Source organism: Tachypleus tridentatus, chromosome 13 (genome assembly GCF_004210375.1).
Source record: "Tachypleus tridentatus isolate NWPU-2018 chromosome 13, ASM421037v1, whole genome shotgun sequence".
NCBI classification, from domain to species: Eukaryota; Metazoa; Arthropoda; class Merostomata; order Xiphosura; family Limulidae; genus Tachypleus; species Tachypleus tridentatus.
This window is the reverse complement of record NC_134837.1, coordinates 38,883,489-38,909,287: the sequence shown is the minus strand read 5'-3', so window position 1 is coordinate 38,909,287 and position 25,799 is coordinate 38,883,489. Positions and strand designations below refer to the sequence as shown.

The window sequence follows — 25,799 nt, the reverse complement described above, 5'->3', positions numbered from 1 at the left end:
CTTAGTGAAATAGGCCCGCCATGGCCAGGTGGGTTAAGGCTTTCGACTCGTAATCTGAGGGTCGTGGGTTCGAATCCCGGTCGCATCAACGTCCTCGCCCTTTCAGCCGTAGGGCGTTATAATGTGACGGTCAATTCCACTATTCGTTGGTAAAAGAGTAGCTCAAGAGTTGGCGGTGGGTGGTGATGACTAGCTGCCTTCCCTCTAACCTTACACTGCTAAATTAGGGACGGCTAGCGCAGATAGCCCTTGAGTAGCTTTGCGCGAAATTCAAAAAATAACAAATCTTAGTGACAAAAGTACATTAGTGCTGGTTTAGGTAACCAGGAGTCTCTATTGTAGAGTGTCTCAGAGAAGTCCTATTCCCCAGATGGTTTTCCATGGTCAAAACTAATCTTTGGTTATATTTAATTTTATCACCTTTAAGCTTTCTTACAGCATTACACACTAGTGAGCTTTCTTAGCTAGCCATTGCTTATCTGATATATTTTCGCATTACAGTTTAAATCTGCGCTTTGAAATCTCATATGTAACACAGAAAACATTTTGACAAAAATTATACAAGAATAAGGATTTCCTTGTTTGTTTTGTTTTTTGCACAAAGCTATTTGAGAGCTATCTGTGCTAGTCGTCCCCAATTTAGCAGTGTAAGACTAGAGGGAAGGCAGCTAGTCATCACCACCCACCACCAACTCTTGGGCTACTCTTTTACGAACGAATAGTGGGATTGACCGTCACATTATAACGCCTCCACGGCTGAAAGGGCGAGCATGTTTGGCGCGACGGGGATGCGAACCCGCGACCCTCAGATTACAAGTCGCACGCCTTAACACGCTTGGCCATGCCGGGCCCAAGATTTCCTTAACTGAAATTATATAACAAAACTATTTATGAAAATTCATTTTTTTTTCACCGTTGGGTTCCATCTTTGTTCGCAATGTAGAAACATTTAATAGCTAACTCATCCGGCGGTTTTGGAACATTGTAAAACATTGAAATTTCGTATTCAATTGATCATGAAGTTTCTTTCTTTTTTCTGCTGTTGGTTAGTGGTGTTTTATGGGCAAGTGTACCACAATTGGTGAAAGACCAGATGCTGTGGATGGAGAGTGGGGCGAGTGGAATACTTGGTCTCAATGTTCCCGGACATGTGACGCTGGTATCACACACTCGGAACGACACTGTGACAAGCCATAGTAAGTTTCCAGTCTTTTGTTTTAGTATTTTTACAAATGTTTACAATCTACAATAGTGTTTAGAACTCGACATTAGGGGATTATTTCTGCAGGTACGTCTTTGAAGGGTTTATTTACGAATATTTAAGTTCATTATTGTCATGTCGCTTACTTATAGAGATTTGTCTTTAAGAGATTTTTTTTTTATCGTCAGGACAGTAACTTAAAAATTTGTTGAACAAAAAGTTGGTTCATGCATAGTTATCTTCAAGAAGGTAACTTTATATCTTTGTTAACAGGAAATGTCATTAGAAGGATAATTTTACAGGAAGTTAGCTTACATAGGTCCGTAATTAGAAAATTAATTTTCCATGTTCTTTAAATGAAAATTCTGCCTTGAAGGTTTTTCGTTGGTATAATTTTTACAAAATTATAATTAAGATCGTATTTTACTAGTCTATATTATCAATCTTACATATTGTCTTATTAGTAAGTAATGGCTTTTTATCAGAAATTTATATTTTAAATAAAAACGCTTCTATAAAGAAGGAATGGCATGAAAGTTTCCACATGAACTAACATTTGTGTGTTTGATTACAAATTTCGAAACGAACGAAATATTGTGTGTGTTTGATTACAAGTTTCGATGTGAACTAAATATCCTGTGTGTTTGATTACAGGTATTGTTGCGAACTAAGTCTTGTGTGTTCTTGATTGAAAGTTTCGATACACTGAGGGTTAATCACACTTTATAAGAACGATGTTTCCGGTCACGTGATGTCCTCGCGAAGGACGCTGAAATCAATCTTGGAGATTACAGCTTGACAAAAATTTACTTGTGTTTTTCATTTAACGTGGACGTGAGTTCCTAAGACCACATTTTAATAAATGAGAGGCACAAAAGCCCATTGTAGCATCATCGGGAGTTATGAGAAATATGTAATTGTTGTGATTTCAGTTTTCTCGACTGTTTCCTTCACGAAACTCGAGATGAAGTTGGAAGTTTGTGAGATTAATGAAACTATAGTCTTCACTTTTCTGATGAGAACTCCGTAGAAGTTTAAAATATAGTTTCAGAGTCCGTTAGTGCATAGACGCTCATCCATGTGAGTTTCCTCACCCAGTTAGGAAACAATGAAGTCACCCTTTTTAGAAACATTGTGTTCTTTGGCTACTTTGTTTGATAATCTCGCTATACGAAGCTTCCCCCCTCCCTCTGTAAGAAACTGTAACATAAAGCTTCAGTTATAATTTCTTGTGGCGGCGCTACATTCTTGCATTGTCGAGAATTTCTCGTGAACCAAATTTGTAATTGTTATATACATTTTCTTTTGTAGTGGGTTAAAAATACGAACTGTTCTTTAACAGCGCCATTAACTTTCACTAGTGTGGAGTAAACTCGCTTCTTGTTTTTGGAACATCTAGTTATATTCCTTAAAAACATTTTTGGAACATCTAGTTATATTCCTTAAAACATCAGTATATATTTATTTCATGTTCATAAGTCTTCATAAACATAGGTATAAATTTTGTTCACACTGAAGTAAAACTGTGCTTTGACATGTTACTAACTTAATATATCTTATTAAGCTGTTTCATTAGGCTTTCAGTTTATTCGTAGCTGGAACTGCATATTCTTGGATACGTTTAATAGAACTATGGAAATGGTTGTATTCGTTCTGCAGGATATAAGGCAGTCAGTTAGCTAGAACACTGAGTACGTGTTTCCGTTTCCCTGACAACGTTTTTCACCGTATCTTTGCAGTTTTATATTTGTCTTACACAAGTATTCGAGAATTATTTTTAGAAAATTGTGATGGTTACCTATTTTGTACTTATTGAAAAGTTTTAAATTCTTAAGCATCCGTGTAAGTTTGTTTCAAATAAACAGAGTTGTCTTAATAGTTCACGTAGAAGCAATAACCAATAAGGATCAGGTCACTTGCTTTCAGAGCTCTGTAACTAAATGAGAACTCCAAAAATAATAAGAGCTTCATTCATTGGTCAACTGCAATAACTTAAACACAGTTCAAATTGCTTGTTTCAATATTTCTTGTAAAAGCAATCAGAAATAAGAATTAGGTAATTTGTTTTCAGAACTCAGCATTCAGTGGAGAAACTCTAAGTACTAATTTGGGCCTATTATTTTCATTTTCTTTAAGGATTTTCGAATGAGCAGCTAAAATCGATTCAGCATTCATTAAACACTGTAAAATATTCAAAGACAAGATAGACATTAAACCATTAACTTAACTGGTTATTCTATTTTCTTTGACGGTTTCCTCCTGAGCCACTAAAATCGTTTTAATGTTCAGAAGCTAACTGAGAAACACAAGACTAGAAGAACCATAGTTTGAACCAGTTCCTTGTCTATTTTTTCAAGAGTTCCTGTTGAATCTTACTGTGAGTTGTAAGGAACTTAACTAAGATATGTTCAGTAGAAATTAACGAACTATCACACATTTATAAAGCAGCTTTATTCTAAAGTATTATCTTGTATTAATTCACCTGTTGTGTCTTTGAATTTGTTTTTTCATGAAACCCTCCCACAGTTTTGGAACTAGAAGGACCAAACGTTGTAGAAGGACTCGAGGTAGTTCGGAAGTGTCTTTAGTCTTTAATGAAGGAACTTGATTAGTACATTTTGGTGTCTGTGAATTATCAGGGCACCTTATAACCCCGCCACGTAACGTGCTAGTTTAGAATATAACCTTTTCTGTGATTACATATCAAATAGGTATGTATTTCGAAACGTGTTGTGTGAAAGATTTTGAGGGATGTTATATCAATGTATCGTATATAACTCGCATAGTGGATTTTGTATGTCTGTATGTGAATAACTGACATAAATTGATGAAATTTAATATATAAGGAAATATCTTTCATCTCGTTTACTAAAAACAGTAATATGGATTCTAACTGAAAGTGCTACTATAAAGCTATTTTTGATAATTCATTTTTTGTTAAATAAACAAGTGTTTTTTCTCAGAGATTCGGTTACATTTTAAACACGAAGGATGTGATAGGTCCGTACATATATGTGCAACTCGTGAACAAGTTGGCGTCCGTTAATCACAATTTGTCTATAATACAAGTGTTCAAAAATCTAGAATTATCAAAATGATGGAAACTTTAAAGGTTGCTTCATTCTAGCATTGAGATGAATATCATCTAATTAAATTATTAACTTACGTAGTGTTTCTCGTTTCGCCTATGTCTGTTGTTATAGCAAAAACGGAGTAAAGATTTTTTAGGGACTAATAAAACTTAAGCATAATAAGGAAAAAAAATACATAAAAGAAAGCGAGCCAAGCCAGTTTCGTGAATAGCCTAATTTCGGCTGTAGTAAATAAGTACTAAACACATAATAGAGTACACGAGCATGCGTATTTTTACACTTTCAGCATAAAAGCAAATCCTAGGTCACGTTTCTTTTGTGTTTGTTTCCTTAAAGCCTCTGTAGTCTTCTAAAAGATCGTAGACATACTCCTTTAAAGCCTCCGTAGTTTTCTTGAAGATCGTTTGCAAGTTGTCATACGGTCACATAATGGCTGATACCGAATCTTAAGCAAAAATGAAATAACTGAAGGGATGAACATTTGCATTCCTATGAGCACTTAACGTTCTGTATTTTTATTTGTATTTCAGTCCTGCAAATGGAGGTAGATACTGTATTGGGGAAAGGAAACGCTATCGAATATGCAATACTAAAGTAAGTAAATATTTGTTCCTGTTATATAACGTACGACAATATGGTAAAAATTACATGTTTTATACATTCAAATTACCGGCCCGCATGGCCAAGCGTGTTAAGGCGTGCGACTCGTAATCTGAGGGTCGCGGGTTCGCATCCCCGTCGCGCTAAACATGCTCGCCCTTTCAGTCGTGGGGACGTTATAATGTGACGGTCAATCCCACTATTCGTTGGTAAAAGAGTAGCCCAAGAGTTGGCGGTGGGTGGTGATGACTAGCTGCCTTCCCTCTAGTCTTACACTGCTAAATTAGGGACGGCTAGCACAGATAGCCCTCGAGTAGCTTTGTGCGAAATTCAAAAACAAAACAACAGTTGAAATTAACCAAAAATGATTTCTTGACACTTCGCCACGTCTTTTTAACGTGTTTTTTTCTCTTTCATCATTACTATTCCTAAAGCATACTGACATATAAGGAGATACTTATGTCTGAAAATTCCACAGTTGGAAACTTGCACAACAAATATCTCGGTAAACGTAAGAAGATACGATAACAAAGTTGATCTTTATTGTACCAGCATTCCCAAGTAAATTAGAATGAAACGACAGTATGTGTGTTTTAAGTATAACAAATATTTAAAATTCGTTCATTCAGCTTTGATAGAAACTGTAAAAACTTAAACGCTTCGAATTACAATTTCAGATATGCTTTGTTGTGATTCTCTTGAATATAAAAATTGGAATTTGGGATTTTGACGGTTACTCACAGAGAACTTAAACTGTAATTTAAATACACGCAGTAACTACTGTTTAAGACTTTTCTTAAGTTTTTCGCACAGTATTCCTGTAGTAATTAAATGATATGAAAAGAAGCAATACCAAAACTTATGTTTACTAGCTTTAGTTTGCTACTGTCATTGTCTTTTCTCGCTCATATGTGTATCTATAATTCCTTCTGTCCTATTCTCTGCATGCCTCTTCAGTTTCGCTCGAACTTGACGAACATTTTAATATCTAAATTGCTTACATAAAAGTTCTTGGGCTTGTCTCTGGTATCTTGTCTGCGGTTCTGTTGTGAGGAATTCTTAAAGTACGCTTTCAGAGCATGCTCACTGGAAGTATGTAGTTCTTTCATCCACTTTAACTCTTAAAATACTGCCTGACACATGTTGTATGGTGCCAGTTATTTTAAACCATCTCCTCGTCCTTCATTCTCTCTCACCAGGTATGTCATCATTTTATGTGACATTTCTGTCAGCCCCAGTTTACAGTGCTCACTGCGTTAAAGTTTCATGTGACATAGTTTAAGAAATTCTTCTCCATTGCACGCACTTGAGTTACTCAGAGTTGAATTTCACACGTTGGTTAAACGTACATGCCTTCCAGTGAGTTTTTGAAGTTTAACATTTCTAATTTGGGCATATATTTAATAAGTAATCAGTCTCTTCCCCTCGAAGAAAAGTAAGAGCTTTTTGTTTTAAGTAATTTAAAATTGATTACATAACGTAATTATAATAAGACGTTAGTGTTATGATATAATAATGTCTTGCAGGTTATGTTATTCAGCGATTTCTGTCACATGATTTCATTAGTTTAAGCTCATTAGTTCAACACAACACACGTGATATATACAGAAAAGTTGCGTACCTTACATTTGGTCCGGCATGGCCAGGTGGTTAGGGTGTTCGACCCGTAATCTGAGAGTTGCAGGTTCGAGTCCTTGCCACACCAAACATGCTCACCCTTTCAATCGTGGGGGCGTTATAATGTGCCAGCCAATCCCACTATTCTTTGGTAAAAGAGTAGCTCAAGAATTGGCAGTAGGTGGTGATGACTAGCTGCCTTCCCTCTAGTCTTGCACTGCTAAATTAGGGACAGATAGTCTTCGTGTAAAATTCAAAACAAACAAACAAACAAACAATTATTACATTTTATATCGTATTTTAAAAGCTATGCATAACTTTAAGTGCACATGTACATAGAATAGTAACTTTGTCACCTTGACTTTTGCGTGTATAATTTTTTATTAGACCTTTTGACTAATGATTTAGAAATATATGTTAGTGTGAAGCATCATAGCACGTGCTTTTCAATTACCTGTCTTAGTGGCTTATCGGTAAGTATGCAGGTTTACGACGCTAAAACTCGGGTTTCGATACTCCTGTGGAGAAATGCACAGGTATTCCATTGTATAAATTGTCTTTTGCTTAGCAACAACCAAACCCAATGTTATTTACATTATATTCACTTCAAACACGAGCAACCCTATGTGTATGTTAATTAAACTAACAATTTTCACAGTTATTTTGGATGATTCAATATTTATGTTATAACTTTGAATAGTTTACGTCCATTGAGTCCAACAGACATTTCAAGTTTTCAGGTAGAAAACAACTGATATGTTTCTGTAGAAGGTGAGATAAAATTATAGGTTACTAATGTTCTGATTCAGCAATTCCAAATTTTTATGAACCGCGCCCCCTACTTTTAATTAATAAATATGGTCTATTGCACACACCCTCTTTTTTATTTTTAAATGAGTGAAAGAGTGAGTTGGTGACAAGATGTGATATAAGTAGTTAAAATGCTATAATTAATTATTATTTTCATTAATAAAAAACTGTTAAAACTCGTCGTTTTACATTATTGCATTATTGACTACACCCTAATCGCTCACGCCCCCAAAATATCTTTTATTCTCCTCTGGGGGCGTACGACACTTTGGAAAACGCTATCCTAATCTACAACTCGTAAGTTATATATTATTTATCTTTACCAATACTCTTTTGTTACAGTCTTGCCCTGAGAACTCTTCTAATTTCCGTGCTGTCCAATGCAGTCGTTATGATAAAGTACCTTACAAAGAAAAGTTGCACTCATGGATACCTGTGGCAACTCCGTGTAAGTATACGCGCATGCGCAGTAACTTTATCTGTTAAGTCTACAACACAACGACAGACGAAATGAAATGTTGCTAGTTATTTTTTGATATAAAGAAAATATCTTAACTGACCATAACAACTTCTCATGGGAATAAGCCAACTGAGAATATTGTATTTTTCAAACTCGTTTGAGAAACCTATTTTCTCATGATGAGTTAGACACTAGACGTATCTTGTTATATTCTGCATTTTCAATAACATATCTGATTGAGAGCGAATTTTGCACTTATCAACAGAAGGAAATGTTTGTATAATAACAATGTGACGTTTTGTATAAAATATCTAAATGGGATGAAGCTCCTGGTTGTTCCAGACTTTCTGTATTGTCACGAACAAGAAAACCTGAAACGTCGTTACAAATTGATCAAATGGCGAAAAAACCTGAATTTTTACAAAATTACGTTCCTAACTTAAAACAAAACGACAAAAACGTGAACAAATTTCATATTTCTGAAAGGTAAAAAAAGCCAAATTTAGGTTTAGTAATATCCCTAATTTCAGAAAATGCATTGTAAATATTACAAACCAATGTTTGTCCAAAGTAAGATGAAGATGTGTATAGTAGATAGGTTGTGTTTAAATTATCCGTCACAATCGCTTTTAATCATAGAACCATTTGTGAGATTAATATTACGTCTTTTCCAGTGAAATAATATTTGTCACGTCTGATATATGCCTCTTTTCTCAGCTTGTTCTATTAAATAGTTTTACTCTGTACTGCACATTTATCGACTTTTGTCTCTTTTAGTAACACCTTGTCAGTTGCATTGTAAACCGGAAGAGGAGTTCTTTTCTGTATTACTAGCGGACACCGTTGACGACGGGACTCCATGTAAACCCGGAACACGAGATATGTGTATTAACGGAAAGTGCAGGGTAAGAAAGCACGTGAAAATATTTCGTGAATATTAAACACTAAAAAGGCAAATAACCTGAGATTGTATGAACCAAGAAACGTTCTTATTTCAACATTTTGAAGTTATGTGTTTTATTTGTTCAACTCATTAAAATAACATAAAAGCGTTAATAGCATCATACAATGTTTAGGACAACAAGGAACCAACTGGTCCTCTAAACTAAACTAAAATTGCTGCGTAAATAAATTGAAAAATTAAGAAATAAAAATCTTATAACCATCTCATATAACTCTCTCGGTGTTTGGGTAAGAAAAGTTCATACTCTGGAGGGTCAGGTTCTGTATGACCTCTTCCTCCTCCCGTACTTATGTTCTTGCCGGATTGGTATTTGTAATTGTAGAACTGAATATTATTTTGATCCTTTTCAGGGCAATGTCCATGTATTGTGGCTCACATATGGTGATTATTTTATTCTATCAGCAGAATGTGAAGTTTGTTCCATCTCATATAGTTATAAAGCTTTCTTAAACTTAAATTTTCTGCTTCCACAACATCTTAAGGAAACTCATTCCATTGGCCAACCACCCTGTAAGAAAACTAAAACGGTGTTTATAGAAGATTATTCTTACTGTTCTCACTGTTGAGTATGAAACAGTATGATGCATCAACATTTCCTATAAGATCTTGAGCAATTCAACCAGATCCTTTCTAACTCTTTCTTTTTCATCCTTTCCTTGTATGATGATCCCTCTATCCCAAGTACCATTCTAGTAACCCTTCTCCAAAAATTTAATATTCATCCTAAGGTAAAGAGCCCAAGACTGAACACAGCACTTCAAATGTGGCCTAACCATTGACATACACAACGAAATTATAACTTGTTTAGAACTGTATTGAATATTTCTGTAGATACAACATAAAATCCTATTTGTCATACCTCTAGCAACAGCACATTGCTCGGATGGCTTTAGAGACTGAGTAACTATTACACCAACATCCATTTCTTTTATAACACTGTTAAAATTATTCTTTTCCAAATTATACATATAATTCAAATTATGATAGCCCACATGCACTATCTTGCAATTATTATAATTAAAACCCATTTGCCATTTATTTACCCAACTCCCTAAATGATCTAAGTCAGTTTGTAAATCAGTAGCGCCATCTTTATAGCTAGCAACACCCAATAAGTTTATATAATTTGCAAATTTAAGTAATTTATTGGCTATTCTTTCATCTATGTCATTGATATAAGTCAAAAGGAGCAAAGGTCATGAGACACCATTTATAACATGAATTCAGTTTGACTGAACTCCATTTATAACAATTCTTTGCTTTCTTCCATCAAGCCATTTTTGTATCCAATAAGTTAACTAACACCCCATACTTACAGAGATAAGTTTCTTTACAAGACGCTTATGTGGCACTGTGTCAAATGCTTTCTGAAGATCCAGATACACCCTTGCCCTCATCTACGTATGCAGTTACCTTTCCAAAGTGCGTCAAAAGATTTGTGAAACAAGCTTTTCCTTTAGGGAAACCATATTGACTATTTAGTAAAATTTAAAACTTTGTTAAATTACTTTATAAAGCATTTTTATCAGAATTTTTACAATGTTACCCACAATTGATGTGGGACCGATATCATTCCAAGAATAATAAATCGTATTTAAACCTAAAGACACCCCAATCTCCAATAGCTTATATCTACGTGTCTTTCTTTTGAACTTCATAAATATTAACAAATGATAATATATTTACGTTTACGATGTAGTATTTTGTATGCTTACAGTACTGAGAGTAACTTACTCGCGTTTACAGTGTAACGTTTAGTATTCTCAGAGTGTAATATACTCACGTTTATAGTGTAATGTTTAGTATGCTTATCCAATAACCGGCTGAATATTTTTTTTCGTTTCGAATTTTACTTGTTAGCCTATTCAGGTATATTTACTTGCAAATACGGGTTCGTAAATAGATTTAAATTGTGGTTTGATAAAAACAAATAGAATAGACAAGCAAATTGATACTTAAAAGATATTTTATGCAAATACTTTTAAAAGAAATTAATATTTTAGCAACTGCTCATTTTCAACAAATTACGAGCTTCGTATCTCGTTTTTTACTTGAAAACTTTAAAATAAAAAATAAAAAAATGTCGCAAAATAGTTTAAAAATTTCAGGGTAAATATCCTTAAAAACCCTAGATTTACAACAGACCAGATACTGCCTATCATGTTTGCTTGTTTGTTTTGTTAAATCGTTTCCGTGGATTTAATAGAATATATATATATTTTTTCCAACACTAATTTTCTACGTGTCACACGTAAGTCCTTGATATTTCCTGTTATTGCAAACAGTTTAATTATTTGCTATTTAAATACTCGATGTGGAATTCTTTAAAATGAATTATTATTGGGTATTAGTACAAAACAACCTAATAAAACAAAGTAATGTAAGTTTTGAGAGCATTGACATCACCAAAGATATGGTGATGTAATCAAGTCTGACATCAAGTAAACATCTAACAATATCATCACTTCCAGCACGTGGCGTGTGACTGGGGCATTGACTCCGAAGCTCAAGAAGACCGGTGTGGCATCTGTCATGGGGATGGGACTCATTGCCTTACCGTGAGGGGAGAATTTAAACAGATACACGGACTTGGTAAGCAGAGAAGAACGAGGGAAATATTGCTGCATTTTCGTCCAGAAAAAGACAAAATACTGAACTAATATAAATAGTTTCACGAGTTTTCAGTTTAGTTTTGTTCACCCTAAGGGTGACATCTTAAAAGTCAGTGAGCGAATAAAGCGAGTAGAGAAATGAATTAACCAACTATATATATAATTTCATGAAGTTAATGTATTGTAGCGCATGTTTAACTGAAGAGTATCCACCCTCTTCCCACCATCGGGCCCGTTTTCATTTTCGGTAGAATAGTATGATTTACAATGATAATTAAATACACACTTCTTACATTTACAAGCCGTTTAATGTCATTAATAGAAAACATGGCTAAATGGAACACTTATGCTCATTTTGCATTTATCCAGTTCCATTAAACTGAGCCGCCCTGGTATTGTGCGAAAGGACCAGGCATTGCCATGTGGTTAGAGTGCTCGATCCGTAATCTGAGGGTTGCGGGTTCGAATCCCCGTCACACCAAACATGCTCGCTCTTTCAGCCGTGGGGACCTAATATTGTGACGGTCAATCCCACTATTCCTTAGTTCCTTAGTAAAGGAGAAGCTCGAGAGTTGGCGGTGGGTGGTGATGACTAACTGTCTTCCCTTTAGTCTTACGCTGCTAAATTAGGGACGGCTAGCGTAGATAACCCTCGTGAAGCTTTGCGTAAAATTCAAAAAACAAAGCAAACCAAACTGTGCGAAAGGCCTCGTCGATATTGTATATGTAGTACCGTGATTGAGTTATTATAACAGATTTTTTAATTTCACTCACGGGCTTTTAGAATTAATTTGAAATAATAATATCTTTTAGCTTACACTTCTCTAGGGATAGCATTGTAATGAAATATTTTCCATTGACGCAGTATCTCTAGACGTCACATAATATTTTGAATCACAGTTGTGTGAGCTTTAAAATTACTAATTAATAACGATGTTTTTTATTTCACAAACAATAACTTTTAATGCTGTAAAAGTTCTATCTATTGTTATTATTAATTCTCTGTTATAAACGTTTTGGTTAAGTGTATGTAAGTACGTGAAAAAATGTGGGACGGTCACAGATATTTCACATTTTAATAAACTGGTAATTAAGTAAACAATTAAGTTTTGAAATATAGACTAAATATAGAGGTTTCGTTTGTTAACTTTTTTGATATTACAACCAAATTTAAACCTTAGATCACGAGTGTAACATGTGAACTACACGTGACAAATTTTTTAGGCATATAATTTCTTTTTATATACTTGTTATAAGAATTTAATTTGAGAGAGACAATTATAGCCAATGTGTATGGTATATATCAACGTTTCGTATAAATTACTTCCCGACGCAAGTTAATAAATATTTCTGTGATTTGCACGTTTTTCATATATTTTTTATTCAGAAAAAGAAAAGACAAAATAACAGTGAAGAGTAGAAAATTTTAAATTGTTTTATTCGTTTATCTATATTTTTAAAGATCCTCTCGTTTAAATCTGTGCACTAAAAACGCGTAAAAAAACACAAGAAAAACGAGATATTCCGAGATGTTATTTAATTACGTGATCGACAGTCGAATATCAAGTCAATGGAAGTGAGTTTTCTATGAAACGTTTTCTTTAATTTAACATGTTACAGACAAGTATAAAACCAGCTCTCATTACACTGCCAGCATTTATGAGTTCAAACGAATAAAAATAGACAAATTATGGATGAGAATCCCCCCCTGTAAAAAAAGGTTAAAACTGGGAAAAGGAAATGATTTTAAACATCAGATATTGTTACTGAATGGTAGGTTATGCGGAAATAGTGACCATCCCCAAGGAAGCTAGAAACATCCGCGTGGAAGAGATAGCGGAAGCTAACAATTACATCGCTCTCCAGAGTGAAGATGGAGAATTCCAGTTGAATGGTGATTGGTTCATCCAGTGGAGTGGGGAGTACATGGCTGGAGGAACTACGTTTTACTATAATAGGGTAGGAGAGAAGGAGAGCCTACATGCTCCGGGTCCCGTCAAAAGTAACATCCGCATTCTGGTAGGTTTTCCATGTGTATGGAACGTACTCTGTCACCATAAATTACTTTCCTGTTTTGACAGCTGAAAGTTTTTTCTGTTGTTTTTTTATGTACTTCTAAATAATTATTTCTGAATGGTGTAATCGATACTCCTGCGAAAGTTAGTAATAATAAACATTAGCTGATTTTTATGTTTCGAAAGTAAAGTACATTTTATTTGTTGTTCAAGAGATACGAGAGTTCACGCTATCAGTTTTTAAACTTACTGTAATAATACTAAAACCATTTCTTAATTATGTATGAAACAGCAAAGCACAGCAGTTTAGTCTTACAATTGGTTACTGGTTACCAGTCTTTTTCAAAAATTAAAACGATGTTACTGAATTTATTAGGTCATCCCATAAGTAATGTCTGAAAATTTAGTACAGAAAGTGTAGAAGACTTTAATGACTAAAATATGTAGTAGGACGTGTATAAAAATGTTCAGACAAATAAAAGAAACTAACCCAACTCCACTTTTTCAAATCATTAATCAAATAAATCCTTATGAAGGTGGATGTGTCTGAGAAACACGTTAAGCGTATAATGGTTTATGAGTTTAAAAAAGGCAATAGTGCAGCAGAAACTACATAAAACATTCAAGGTGTTTATGGTGCGGAATCTCTCAATGAAAGAAAACATCGAAGGTGGTTTCAGAAGTTCAGATCATTTGACTACAGCTTAAGTGATGCGCCACGTTCAAGTTGTCCTGTTGAATGTAATGATGACTTGCTACTGGCTGCACTTGATGAAGATTGTGCTGTTACAGTTGAAGAACTAGCACAGAAGCTTAATTTAACCTATTCAACAGTGTACTGTCACCTGCAACAGCTTGGAAAGGTATCAAAACTTGGAATATGGGTCCCCCATTATTTGACAGAAGTCAACCTTAGGGCAAGAGTGGACATTTGCACTTCTATGGACGCTCGTGAACGTAACTTAACTTGTTTGGACAGGTTGGTGATTGGAGATAAAAAAAAATGAGTATTTTATAAAAATGTTAAGTGCTGCAGACAATGGCTCAGTTCAAGTAAACTACCTAAAACACAGCCCAAAATGGACTTCCACTCTAGGAAAGTCTTGTTAAGCGTTTGGTGGGATGTTGTTGGTGTGTTCCACTTTGAGTTGCTGCCGCTCAATGTAACGATTACATCAGACTTCTATTGTCAACTGTTAGAGCTCTTGAATGTTGCACTGAATGAAAAGATGCCTGCTTTGATCAATCGTAAAGGTGTTGTGTTACACCAGGATAATGAACGGCCCCATACAGCAAGGATCACATCTGCAAAGAAAGAAGAGCTAGACTGGGAAAAACTTCCACATCTTCCTTATTCTCCAGACCTTGTCCCATCTGATTATCATCTATTACAAAGTTTACAGAACTATCTTGATGGAAAAGAACTTGAAACACATGAAGTTGTCAAAACTATCCTCTCTACATTCTTCTCCTCCAGACTCCAAGAACTTTATAGAAGTGACATTCAGCAGCTTGTGAATCGTTGGCAGGAAGTAATTAATAATAATGGAACGTTCATTATTGATTAAATAACACTAAAAGCATTTGAAATCTTTTCTCTTTTTCTAAACCTAAGATCGGACATTACCTAAGGGATAACCTGATACATTTTATAATTATAGTGAGCTTCAGCTAATTTAAATCAGAAGATTCTTATGCCACTATGGCTAAAAAAAAAAGAAGACAAAAAGTGATCTTTCCAGAAGCAAAACTAAACATACAAACCATCCAACAGATGGCAGTGTGATAGCTCAGTTTCTTTTCTACATTTTGTTAAATATAGAAATGAAGAGCAAGTAGGGATGAATCAATTTTCCTCAATCCGTTTTATTTTTAAAAGCATATAATAAATTTTTCATAAAGGGGAAAATTTATGTGAACAAATCACATTTCCACGAAGTTATTTTATTATTATTTTACAGTTACTATTTCAGACGGAAAACCCAGGAATTACTTTTGAGTTCACAGTGCCCAATAAAAACGCAACAAGGAAACCAGAGTTTCATTGGGAGTTCACTGATTGGTCTATTTGTTCCGCTACCTGTGGAGGAGGTAATGTTTACTTTTAACATTATTGATCCCTGCTAGTACAGCGGTAAGTCTACGGATTAACCCATCTAGAATCAGGGTTTCGATTCCACTCGTTGGGTTTGGCATGTAGCCCAATGTGCCTTTGCTATAAGAAAACATACACTGAACATTATTGTTGCTTCCAGTCGTATTTGATAATTACTTTGTTAGGGTTAACCTTTTCTATGTAACACCATTATTTTCAAACACAAAAATTATTGTTGTCGTTCTTATTGTTTTTAACACATAGCGACATGATGGGCTAATTGCATCTTTGCCACTGCGGGAAAACTAACCCTGGATTTTAGCGTTATAAGCCCTTAAACTTGGAGGAAGAGATCTTTACTAGCACTTGGCCCTCCAAGGTCTCTCAAACACGACCTAAAGAGCCCTTAAAGCTACCCTTTATTTTCCTAAAATGAAACTCAAGACCTGGTTTTATACTGTTTATTTACTGCTTTTGAAGGATAAAATATGTTAAATATTTTTGTATAAAGAAAAATATGGGTTACCTTTTATACACAAAAAGTCTCCCTTTTGTGTGATACATATTTACTTTATCAACAGGCTTACATGTAAAAATAGTGTTGTTGACGGTTTTATTTCTCGGTACTCTAAGGTGTGGCGTTATTTCCATTAATAAGATTTTTAAGTTACTGTAAATGCATTTTATACTATAGTCTTTAAATTTTACGTGTTTTCGTAGGTTTTTTTCTTTCTTTTCCTTTCTAACGTAAAATAAAATATCTTTTGAACTGATTTAAATACTATAACAAGTATGGGTTTTAAAGTAATTGTTTTAGGGGTAATTGTTAATACATTTCTTTACCTAATTGATGTACCTGCAACCAAATTAACACTTTGTAAATGAGCTGGAAGGCTATAAAGTTTTATACGAACAAGAAATGTATTAGTTTGTAATTATTCATTGAGATATACAATTAATTTTTAATTATTTTCCTTTTGCCTGTGACATACTGAAAGGATTTCAGATATCAAGACCAAAGTGTATGGAAAAAGAGGCTGGATTAGTAGAAAGCAAGTATTGTAATGTCACAAATAAGCCTTCTGACATCACTCGCACATGTAATAAACAACAGTGTCCAGCAAGGTAAGTATCACATTCTATACAGAAATTCACATTTTGGGAGTGAAATTAAACTGCATACTTGTACTTTACTATTAACTAGGAAAGCTATGACAGAATTAAACTTCTTTACCTGGTCTTCATTTTCACAGTCAATCAAATTGAACTCTTTTTTTGTGTGTGTGTTTAGTACATGCTAGACCAGAGATCAAATGATGCAAAAATCTAAAATAAATTGTTAGAATTAAAGTTACATCACTTCAAATATGTAATGTGAAGAAACTGAGTGTTTGGTTAAAGAATGTTTGTGGATCACCTCAAGCTATAAATGATCAAAAGATGCAACATCATTGTTATCACTGTGTGTCAAGGAAGAATCATATATATATTGAAACATTTTGTGGATTTAAGAACAATTAATTTAAATCAATCTGCAAATGTCAACTTTGAAAGCATGAACGTGACACTTTATGCCTTTAAAAGTTTAATATTCAGAAAGTGGACAACAGGGTATGTGGTCTTTCACCTTTACAAAGTTTCCTGAAAAGACTCCAAATTTACTTCCTACTTGTTTCATTTTTTGTTTCAATAGTAATGAGTTTTTTTATTTTTTTTGGCCTTATGAAGCTTGTCTTTTGGAAAATGACCTTTATTATACTCAAGTATCTTTTTGTAATCTTAAATTTTCTTCTCACCTTATTGTTTGTTGGAAGTTAAGCACAAAGCTACACAATGACCTATGTTCTGCCCACCACAGGTGTTGGAACCTAGTTTCTAGTGTTATAAGTCTTCAGACATACCACTGCACCAATGGGGTGGGAACTTTCTCACCTTCAATGTTGTCTTTCTGACTTTTTTCTTTTAGTACACTTCATTTTATAGGTTCTAAATCTTATCCACAAGTTTACATCTGCTATCCCTTTTTTTGTGAGTTTTTATGATCTAGGCTTTATGAAGGTGACTTTAGCTTAATGTCTATAAATCCAATATTTTAATGAACTCTCAGCATATACTTCTACAAACATTTTTAATATAATGGATAAGTCAGGATTCTGGTAATTATGAACTGATTAAAATGTCTAATTACTATGTTTAAAATGTTTTTTGAACACCTGCAAGTGAAATTCTCCATTTTATGTTGGTTTTTTCTGTATATAGTATTTAAACTAAGAAATAACATCCTTAGTAATTCTCACTGTTATAACTCAATACAAAAAAAATAAATGGCAGCTACAAGCTTATATAAATGGTTCTTTCTCTTCTTGCTTCTAGATGGTGGACAGGACCATGGCAACACTGTTCAGTTACCTGTGGTGAACAAGGTATAAGGCAGAGGACAGTAATTTGTGTCCGGTCCCTTGGACCCGATGAGCAAATAGCTCTTTTGGAGGAAGAATGCAAAGACTTGGAAAAACCTGCAGACCAAGAACATTGTTATCATAAGCACCCTTGTCCTGGGGATGCTCAGTGGGCATATAGTGAATGGTCAAATGTAATTTCAAGCTTATCAATACTGTTAATATGAATTTCTTTCTTTTTTTTTGATATGGTTTCAATTCAAGACAAAGTGTCCAGTAATATGTAAATCTTAAGATTATGGAACAATTCATCTTTGTGGTTTAAGTGCTATTTTTTCTCCCATCACTTATGGTTTTTAAGGGTTTTTCTACCTTATCACTAACTTTTTAGTAAGATGTGCTTTTTTTTTGTCTTAGTACAACATGGTTTGATAGCTGGTAAAAAATGGTAAGATTTGATGAATCTGTGATTGTTTTTTGTTGTTTAAATAAATTGACTGAAGGATGGATAAAGGATTTCAGAAGAATTACCAAGTATACAAATGTAACCGTAAATTTGAATTTGAAAAGTTAATTGAATGTTGACATATATGAAACATACGATATTTGCCAACAAGATCGATACACACAATTTTTTTTCTTAATGCAAATGTGTCTTAATATTCAATCAACACTACAATATATAATAAAGGTTGTTATAAATAATGAATTATATACAAAAGTTGTACAAACTCACAAACAATACTGAGACTCCTATCTGGTCTGGAACTAAATATTTTATTGACAGCTCACAAGGAGGGAATTAATCCTATGTTGATACGCATGTACAATTCACTTGACAGGATAGCTAATTAGCTGCATCACAGGCACATGTAACTTTTTCACCACTAAACATATTTAATGCCCTCGTAGAAACGCTAATGCCCAAAGTTAATTTCCTGAATTTAAAAGATTTGTAGTGTTTGAAATCTATATAAACATTCCTGGCCAGATATTTGTAGTTTTCTGATTAATAAGCATTTATCACAATTATAGCTCCTGACTGTAGCTACTAGATATAGTTACTGACTCTAGCAAACCAACAACAATATTAAACTGTCTCTTGATGCATTGATTTATAAACTTCAGGTGAAGTCTCGAAAGTTCAGTTAATCCAACAATACTGGTATTTATGTAGATATATACAGGATGGCCTGTAAGTCCCTACTCATCCATATATCTTATGTATCCAGTGTATCTGTGTGCTGTCCCTCATTCTCACTGTATAATATTATGTGATGCCATGTTCTGTGAGACATTTTCCTCAACACAGCAGGTATTATTGTTCCAAATGCTATGGTAACAGCTGTCTTCAACTCATAATTAGTATTATAACGTTTTTTATAATAACATATGGATGGGTAGGGACTTGCGGGCCACCCTGTACATTGTTGATTCTTTTACTTAAGAATCTTCTACAAATTTAGAGAACAGGCAGGACTTTTGCAATATGTATTTAACAACATAAGTTACATAATTTCTCTACATATAGTAAACTGAAACAAACATAGATATTAAAATATAATATTAATTCTGTTACATTATATGAAAGCAATTTCTGTTTAATTACAGACTTGTAGGGATGATCCTTGTAACCACCAGACAAGACAGGTGTATTGTAGTCTTCCAAATGGACCTTGTGACAAAAAACACAAACCACCTTCCAGCAGACAATGCAGCAATATCACGTGTGGAATATGGGTGGTTAGTGACTGGTCTCAGGTAGGTTTACCAAAATGTTCTTTTAATTATTGGGTTTCAGTTGTTTGGTGTGTTAAGTTGTAAGTTTATTCACTAAAACTGAAACCCAATGCTAAAGTGTAACAATGAGGTATTTATTTTTGTAAGCTTATGCAAATAGCTAATGAACATAGATTGTTTGTCAAGATTTATTTTATAACAGTGTTTGCTCTAATCATTTTTTGATTATTCTGATAGTGCTCAGTAAGCTGTGGAGTTGGATTACGATTTCGTAAGGTCACTTGTCAAGGAGGTCTCACCTGTCATCAGGCTACAGAACCTATTGCATTTATGGAATGCCAGGTTCATAATTGTTTTCCTGATTCAGAGGAGAAGACAGAAAATAGTATCCAAACAGAAGAAACAGAGGACACCTTCCAAGGAACTCTATCAGAAGATAAAATTGAAATCCCAACAAGTCTACCAGAAGATGTTTCAATGAACAGTGAAATTTTAACTAGTTTACCAGAAAATGTTTCTTACAGCAATGAAATTCTAACAGGTGTACCACAAGATGTTACTGATAAAAAGGAATTTCCAAAAATTCTTACACCAGGTGCTGCTAATAATGAGCACTCAACAACCCAATTAGAAACCATTACTGATAATAACATCTTCAAAACTTCACAGAAAGAAGATACTGATAGGAATGACACAAATACCAAAATGTCAACAGGTGTACATAAGGATACTCCTAGTATAATATTACCATCAACTGAAGATGACAATGTAAAAGATAATAATGAAACAAAAGAAGGCATAACAAAAAAACATCATAAGCACAGACATAATCACAACCGAAAACGAAAACACAAAAAACGCAAGAACAACAGACCACATGGTATAGCCAAAGATCTGGTAAATGCAACATTTTATGAAGTCATTAATGACCAGCATTCTGGTGTGCTAATAGAGAATACCAAAGAGACTACCATTTCAGAGAAACCCAGTCAGCCAAAGACTGTACGGAAGGAACCGGCAATCATACCAGAGGATGTAGAAGATGATGAGGGTGATACATCTGAAGAAAACAAGTATCAATGGAGGATTGGAGTTTGGAGCCAGGTAAGTAGTAGCCAAAAGCCATTTGTACCAACCAATACTTGTGTCTCAGTTAACAAAAAAATATTGATAAATTACGCATCATTTATTCATTACAAAATAAGTAACAATATTGTTTTTATAAAATGTTGTCAGGATACTTGTTAATGTGTTATTAGAAGTACATAAAACTGCTAAAACTTTCTAGATTATTTAAATTTAACCCATAGGTCTTAAGTTTCATAGCTACTTGTGAAGAATACATCAATGTCATAGTCTGTTTTGGCTCTCGTATCTGACACTTTCATTGTAAATACTCATTATGTAACTAATTCTTTAACATATGTATTGTGTTGGTTTATGATCACAGTGTTCTAAAGTTTGTGATGGTGGGACAAGGACACGTGAGGCCATGTGTCTTGACACAAAAACTAGACACATGGTTGTGCCTGAGTTGTGCACTGATGAAGAAAGACCACATGTAGAAGAAGCGTGTAACATGGAACCCTGCCTGAAGTGGTTTTTATCAGAATGGAGTGTGGTAAGAGTGCTTGTTCATGTAAACTGCTACTGTCTATTACATTATTACTCAATTATTGTAAGAGATTAAATGGCATAGAATATTTTGCAATAGGTAAAAATAAGTAATAAATTTTCATTTTGAATATAGATTTTAACTGTATAGTGTCATGCCATAAACACACTTGTACCTGTTTTCTTCATGACTGTCATAGTACATAAAATTGCATTTTCAATTTCCCAGTTAAGGCACCCAGTAAATCATTATTTATTTACTTGTGTGTATACTTAAGACCAGATTTGAGTTTTAATTGGAACTAAATTTTTTTTGTTTTGTGGAATTTAACTTCTGGTTCTTAGTATGACTTTGTGAATAAGTAATAGGCTATTTTTCATGTTTTTTCATAATTCTTTTCCCCTGTGAGAGAGTTATAAAGCATTTATATCTGTGATGACGTTGTATCTTGTTTAATAACAGGAAAAACAAAACTTTTTTTTTTCGACTTGTATGAATTATGTCTGTATTTATTTAAGTTATTAATGTACAAGTTAGGTATACAATTTTTCAAGTTACTGGTTTTGATATGAAGTTGTTGATAAAGAAGATACTGTGTTTTGACACCCAGTGCTCAGCCCATTGTGGAGAGGGCAGGAAATACAGAGAAGTCCAATGTCCAAAACCTAATGCATGCAATCCTGAAAACAAACCAAAAACAACCATCAAATGTTTTGAGCGTCCTTGCTTAGATTGGGTAGCTGGTCCATGGAGTAAAGTACGTTTTTACTTTAGAGTATTTGTAAGAGAAAAATCCTTATATATTTAGCAGTTACATAGGTTAGGTGTTCATGATGTTTAAAACTTTTTAAAGAGTGAATTAAACCTTGAAAACTAGAGTTTACTTAATACTGTACAGGATAATTGTCTTATTTAAGTAGTAACTACAGTTAAAGAAAAGAACAGAGAACAGTTGTTTGTTTCCTCAAATATTTTGATTGTTAAACGTTTGAATTAACATGTAAAATGTTTATAAATCACAAAAATATAGATATTATAACAAAAATAAACATGAGAGACAACTGTATTTTTGCCTCTAAGAATAATATTTTGTCATTTATTTTTGTCCAAAGATTTTAATACATATATGTATGTTCTGTCCATTACTCTAGTGTTCTGCAACATGTGGTGGAGGATACCAAATCCGCCACGTGAAATGTGTCAATTTCACCTCAAACAAAAGAGCCACTGGTTGCAATACAGAAAACAAACCATCACATCGGCAACCTTGTAACTCCGATGATTGCCCACAAAGTAACTCTGGTAAGTTTGAGCTATGAATTTTTATTTAAGAATAAATTTGTAAGCACTTATATGTTTGTTAAAGTAATGTTTTGTTACAGAGTAATTTAATTTAAGTAAAGAAAGATACCTTTTCCTTTAACTTGGGTATTAATTATGTTGAGTGGTATATTTTATACAAGGTTCATGCATTTCGTAAACTATAAGAAAACTAGTCTAGTTGATTCAATAGTAATTTTTTTCTGTTATCATTAAAGCTGAGCTAGTGTAAACATTAAAAAACAAAATTACTTTAACTTTTAAAAATTATCCATCTCTGTTCTGAAATTTTGCTATTTCTTTTAAAATGTTATCTTCTAAAAAAATAACTTCTTATAATAGTTTTAGAACCAGGACCCATTAAAGTTCTCTTGCCTCCAAATTATACATTTGTAAAATGTACAATCATATTTATAACTTTTTATCATTATAGTGAATAATTTTAAAATTATTGAATAAATTAAAATACATTTTCTGTCTAAATAAATTGGCAACATTATGATTCTCAACAACATTCAATAATATTATATCTGTTTGATTGTCTTTTAGCATTCAGTCAGTGTAAGGACAAGCTTGACATGGTTCTGTGTAAATCCTTACGTCATATGTGTTCCACTTGGTACTTTAAAGTTAAGTGTTGTCAGACGTGCAGAAGCCATAGGAATCCTCTGCTATCCAGAAGACGTGGATTTACAAGATACAGAAGGGTGTTGTAGCAGTAGAATGGTCTAGCAGTAAATGAGATGCTTTAAAACACTTCTGCAGCTGTGAACTTATTTGTGATGTCATTCATATTGGATTTTCAGAACGTGCATGGATTGGAAGTGAAAATAAAAATAAAAAATTAACATTAGTAAACATCAAAACTTGCGAATACACTTTATACACACCTAACAACTTTTCTTTTGAGAGACATGGACTAACCAATAGGACTGTCTTACTCTTATAGATTAGTCCAACAAACATACATGTGACAGAAGAAAAAAAACTAACCAATCATGCTACTAGTGTAAAGTGCAAAGAATACTAACAAATAAGAAAAATAAAGATCTTTCAAATTCTAAAGATTCTGAACTCATTGTATAACATTCTCATTTCTCCTTATCTCACTTTTGTTTATTAACTAACATTGTAGAAAATCTCATTCAACTTGGGCAACAGACTTCATCAAGTATTCCTAAAGTTTGTTATACCGACAACTTCAGCTCCAAATGTAGAAACAAATTATTAGAGACATGAATCAACTGTATCTGCTTACATACACTTCGGAAAAATATATTTTGGTATGTGTACAATGTGACAAAGAGCAGGAAGGTATTCACGTGGTTCCATACTACCATCACGTGGCAGAAGTATGGTGATCTGATGTTTAGTGCTACTTTGATGCTTAGGTTGTGATAAACAGCATGTTGTTTTGTGTGTTAAACGTGGGTTAATTGTTATTGTGGTTTTATTTTGTTTAAGCATAGTTAGTAGTTTGCAGCTCAGGTTAGGTGGTGTAGCACATTGTTCATGTAATGTCCTCAACTTTCTCTGTATATTGTAGGGAAACTGACTTCTTTTGTAAAATCTTTTATAACTTAGTTGCTAGTACAGTTACATAAAATAGTTCCATTTCTTCCTCTATGGTTATAAGGAACTGAATTTCCTAGAAATCTTAGGACTGTGGAATAAATGTGAGGTTGAATTATAGTACAGTTTCAGAAACTTAACTTTAAACATTTTACACTAAGTTTATTTCTGGTAGTTTCTTGAAATTGAATTTCTTTGCTGTTTTTAAGATAGTGTTTTGAGCTATATACACTGCCAAATGAAAAGAAAGTTGAGACAATTCATTATACCTTAGTAAACATTATTTATTTCAGCTTGGTAATCTAGCAGGTTAATCAATTGTGTTGTATAATTGTGGCAAGGGAAAATAATTGTTTGTGTTTTCATTGTGTTTCCTTGGAACTTCATGTTTAATGTAGGTAAATAATTGAGATTTTAAGACAAAAACTGGTACAGTTGATCTGTGGCAGTGATATTTTTAGTTAAACATTCTGAAACAGGTTTCAACAAAGTTTCATCCAATTTTTATGAAATACAATAATACTTTCCCATCTTGTATCATTATTATGATTATGGGTGATGCCAAATTTGCTGAATAGTTTCAAAGACAAATTCTTAATATATTACATGCTTTTCAGATGCATATATTTTATCATTAAAATTGGCACAAAAAAACATTTCTTTTGAAAGTAATTTGGTGTCTCTACGTGGAGATTCTACTTTATGAATAAAAAAAAGAATAATTATTATTTTTTATTTTTAGTATTAAATATTAAAAACTTTTGTTACTCGGGATTGTTATAACATAGTAACAATAACGGTTGAAAACAGTTTATAATTATTATGTGAGGACTTGAAAAAATGATTGAGATCCAGTTTACCCTGTTTTCATAATATTTTAACAAGCTCTAAATCTTTTCAACATAAACAATAAAAAAGATATATAGATTAAACAAAAGTTTCAGATATTTTATGAAAATAAAATAAACTTTTACTATGGAAATATTTAATATGGATCTTTTATTAAGAAATTTAAAATAATGTTTTTTATTTATATATCTTATTTGCACTGAGGTAAATATTTGTGGAATTTATCTTGAAATATTACTTAATTTTACAGAAACGTTTTTATATCCAAATTGAAATAAAGTTTATGAACATGAAATTGAAATCATGTAAGTACAATATATATAAAAATAGAATGACATGCACGTTTTATGTATATCACTGTATCATGATATTGCACATAATGTTTTTTGGTCCAGAATAAAAACAGCTCAATAAATGAAAATCTTGTAATTCATAAACCAGTGTAATGTTCTCAGCAGAAAAACTTGATGTTGTGCAGTATTTCACCTAGATTTAACATGTTAACCTTACATTTATTGATATTTACTGACCTATATATATATGTATTGATTTGAAAAATTTCTGATGTATTTCAGTAATATGTACAATGCTCGTGTAGGTTTCGTGTAAATAGTTTAAACAATTGTTGAATAAAATATATTGTGCTTTAACTTTATAGTTGCACCATATAAGATAAGTTTATGCTAGCAGCTTTAATAATGGTCAATTTTATAAAATGATTGGCAATTTATGGTCGTTTCTGCATTTGTGAATAAAGTTAGACAGTTTGTATATCTGTTAGATTATAAGGAATAAGTTCATTTTCTTTAAATAATAAAACCAATAGTTCAAAAATAAA

General features: G+C 33.2%; 1 protein-coding gene across 2 annotated transcripts in view; it reads left to right on the top strand.

Annotated features, from left to right (window-relative positions):
• Nucleotides 1-25,799, top strand: part of LOC143240431 (A disintegrin and metalloproteinase with thrombospondin motifs 6-like) — a 118,431-nt gene extending 92,632 nt beyond the window's left edge. For both annotated transcript variants that reach the window (XM_076482853.1, XM_076482855.1), the window contains 15 exons: nt 1,051-1,196; nt 4,824-4,887; nt 7,663-7,768; nt 8,558-8,685; nt 11,216-11,336; nt 13,134-13,375; nt 15,333-15,462; nt 16,465-16,591; nt 17,840-18,059; nt 19,477-19,626; nt 19,843-20,709; nt 21,056-21,226; nt 21,831-21,977; nt 22,372-22,522; nt 23,090-25,799. In XM_076482853.1, the coding sequence (XP_076338968.1) occupies nt 1,051-1,196; nt 4,824-4,887; nt 7,663-7,768; nt 8,558-8,685; nt 11,216-11,336; nt 13,134-13,375; nt 15,333-15,462; nt 16,465-16,591; nt 17,840-18,059; nt 19,477-19,626; nt 19,843-20,709; nt 21,056-21,226; nt 21,831-21,977; nt 22,372-22,522; nt 23,090-23,256 (2,937 nt within the window). In that variant the 3' untranslated portion in view covers nt 23,257-25,799. The remainder of the gene's footprint in view (nt 1-1,050; nt 1,197-4,823; nt 4,888-7,662; nt 7,769-8,557; nt 8,686-11,215; nt 11,337-13,133; nt 13,376-15,332; nt 15,463-16,464; nt 16,592-17,839; nt 18,060-19,476; nt 19,627-19,842; nt 20,710-21,055; nt 21,227-21,830; nt 21,978-22,371; nt 22,523-23,089) is intronic.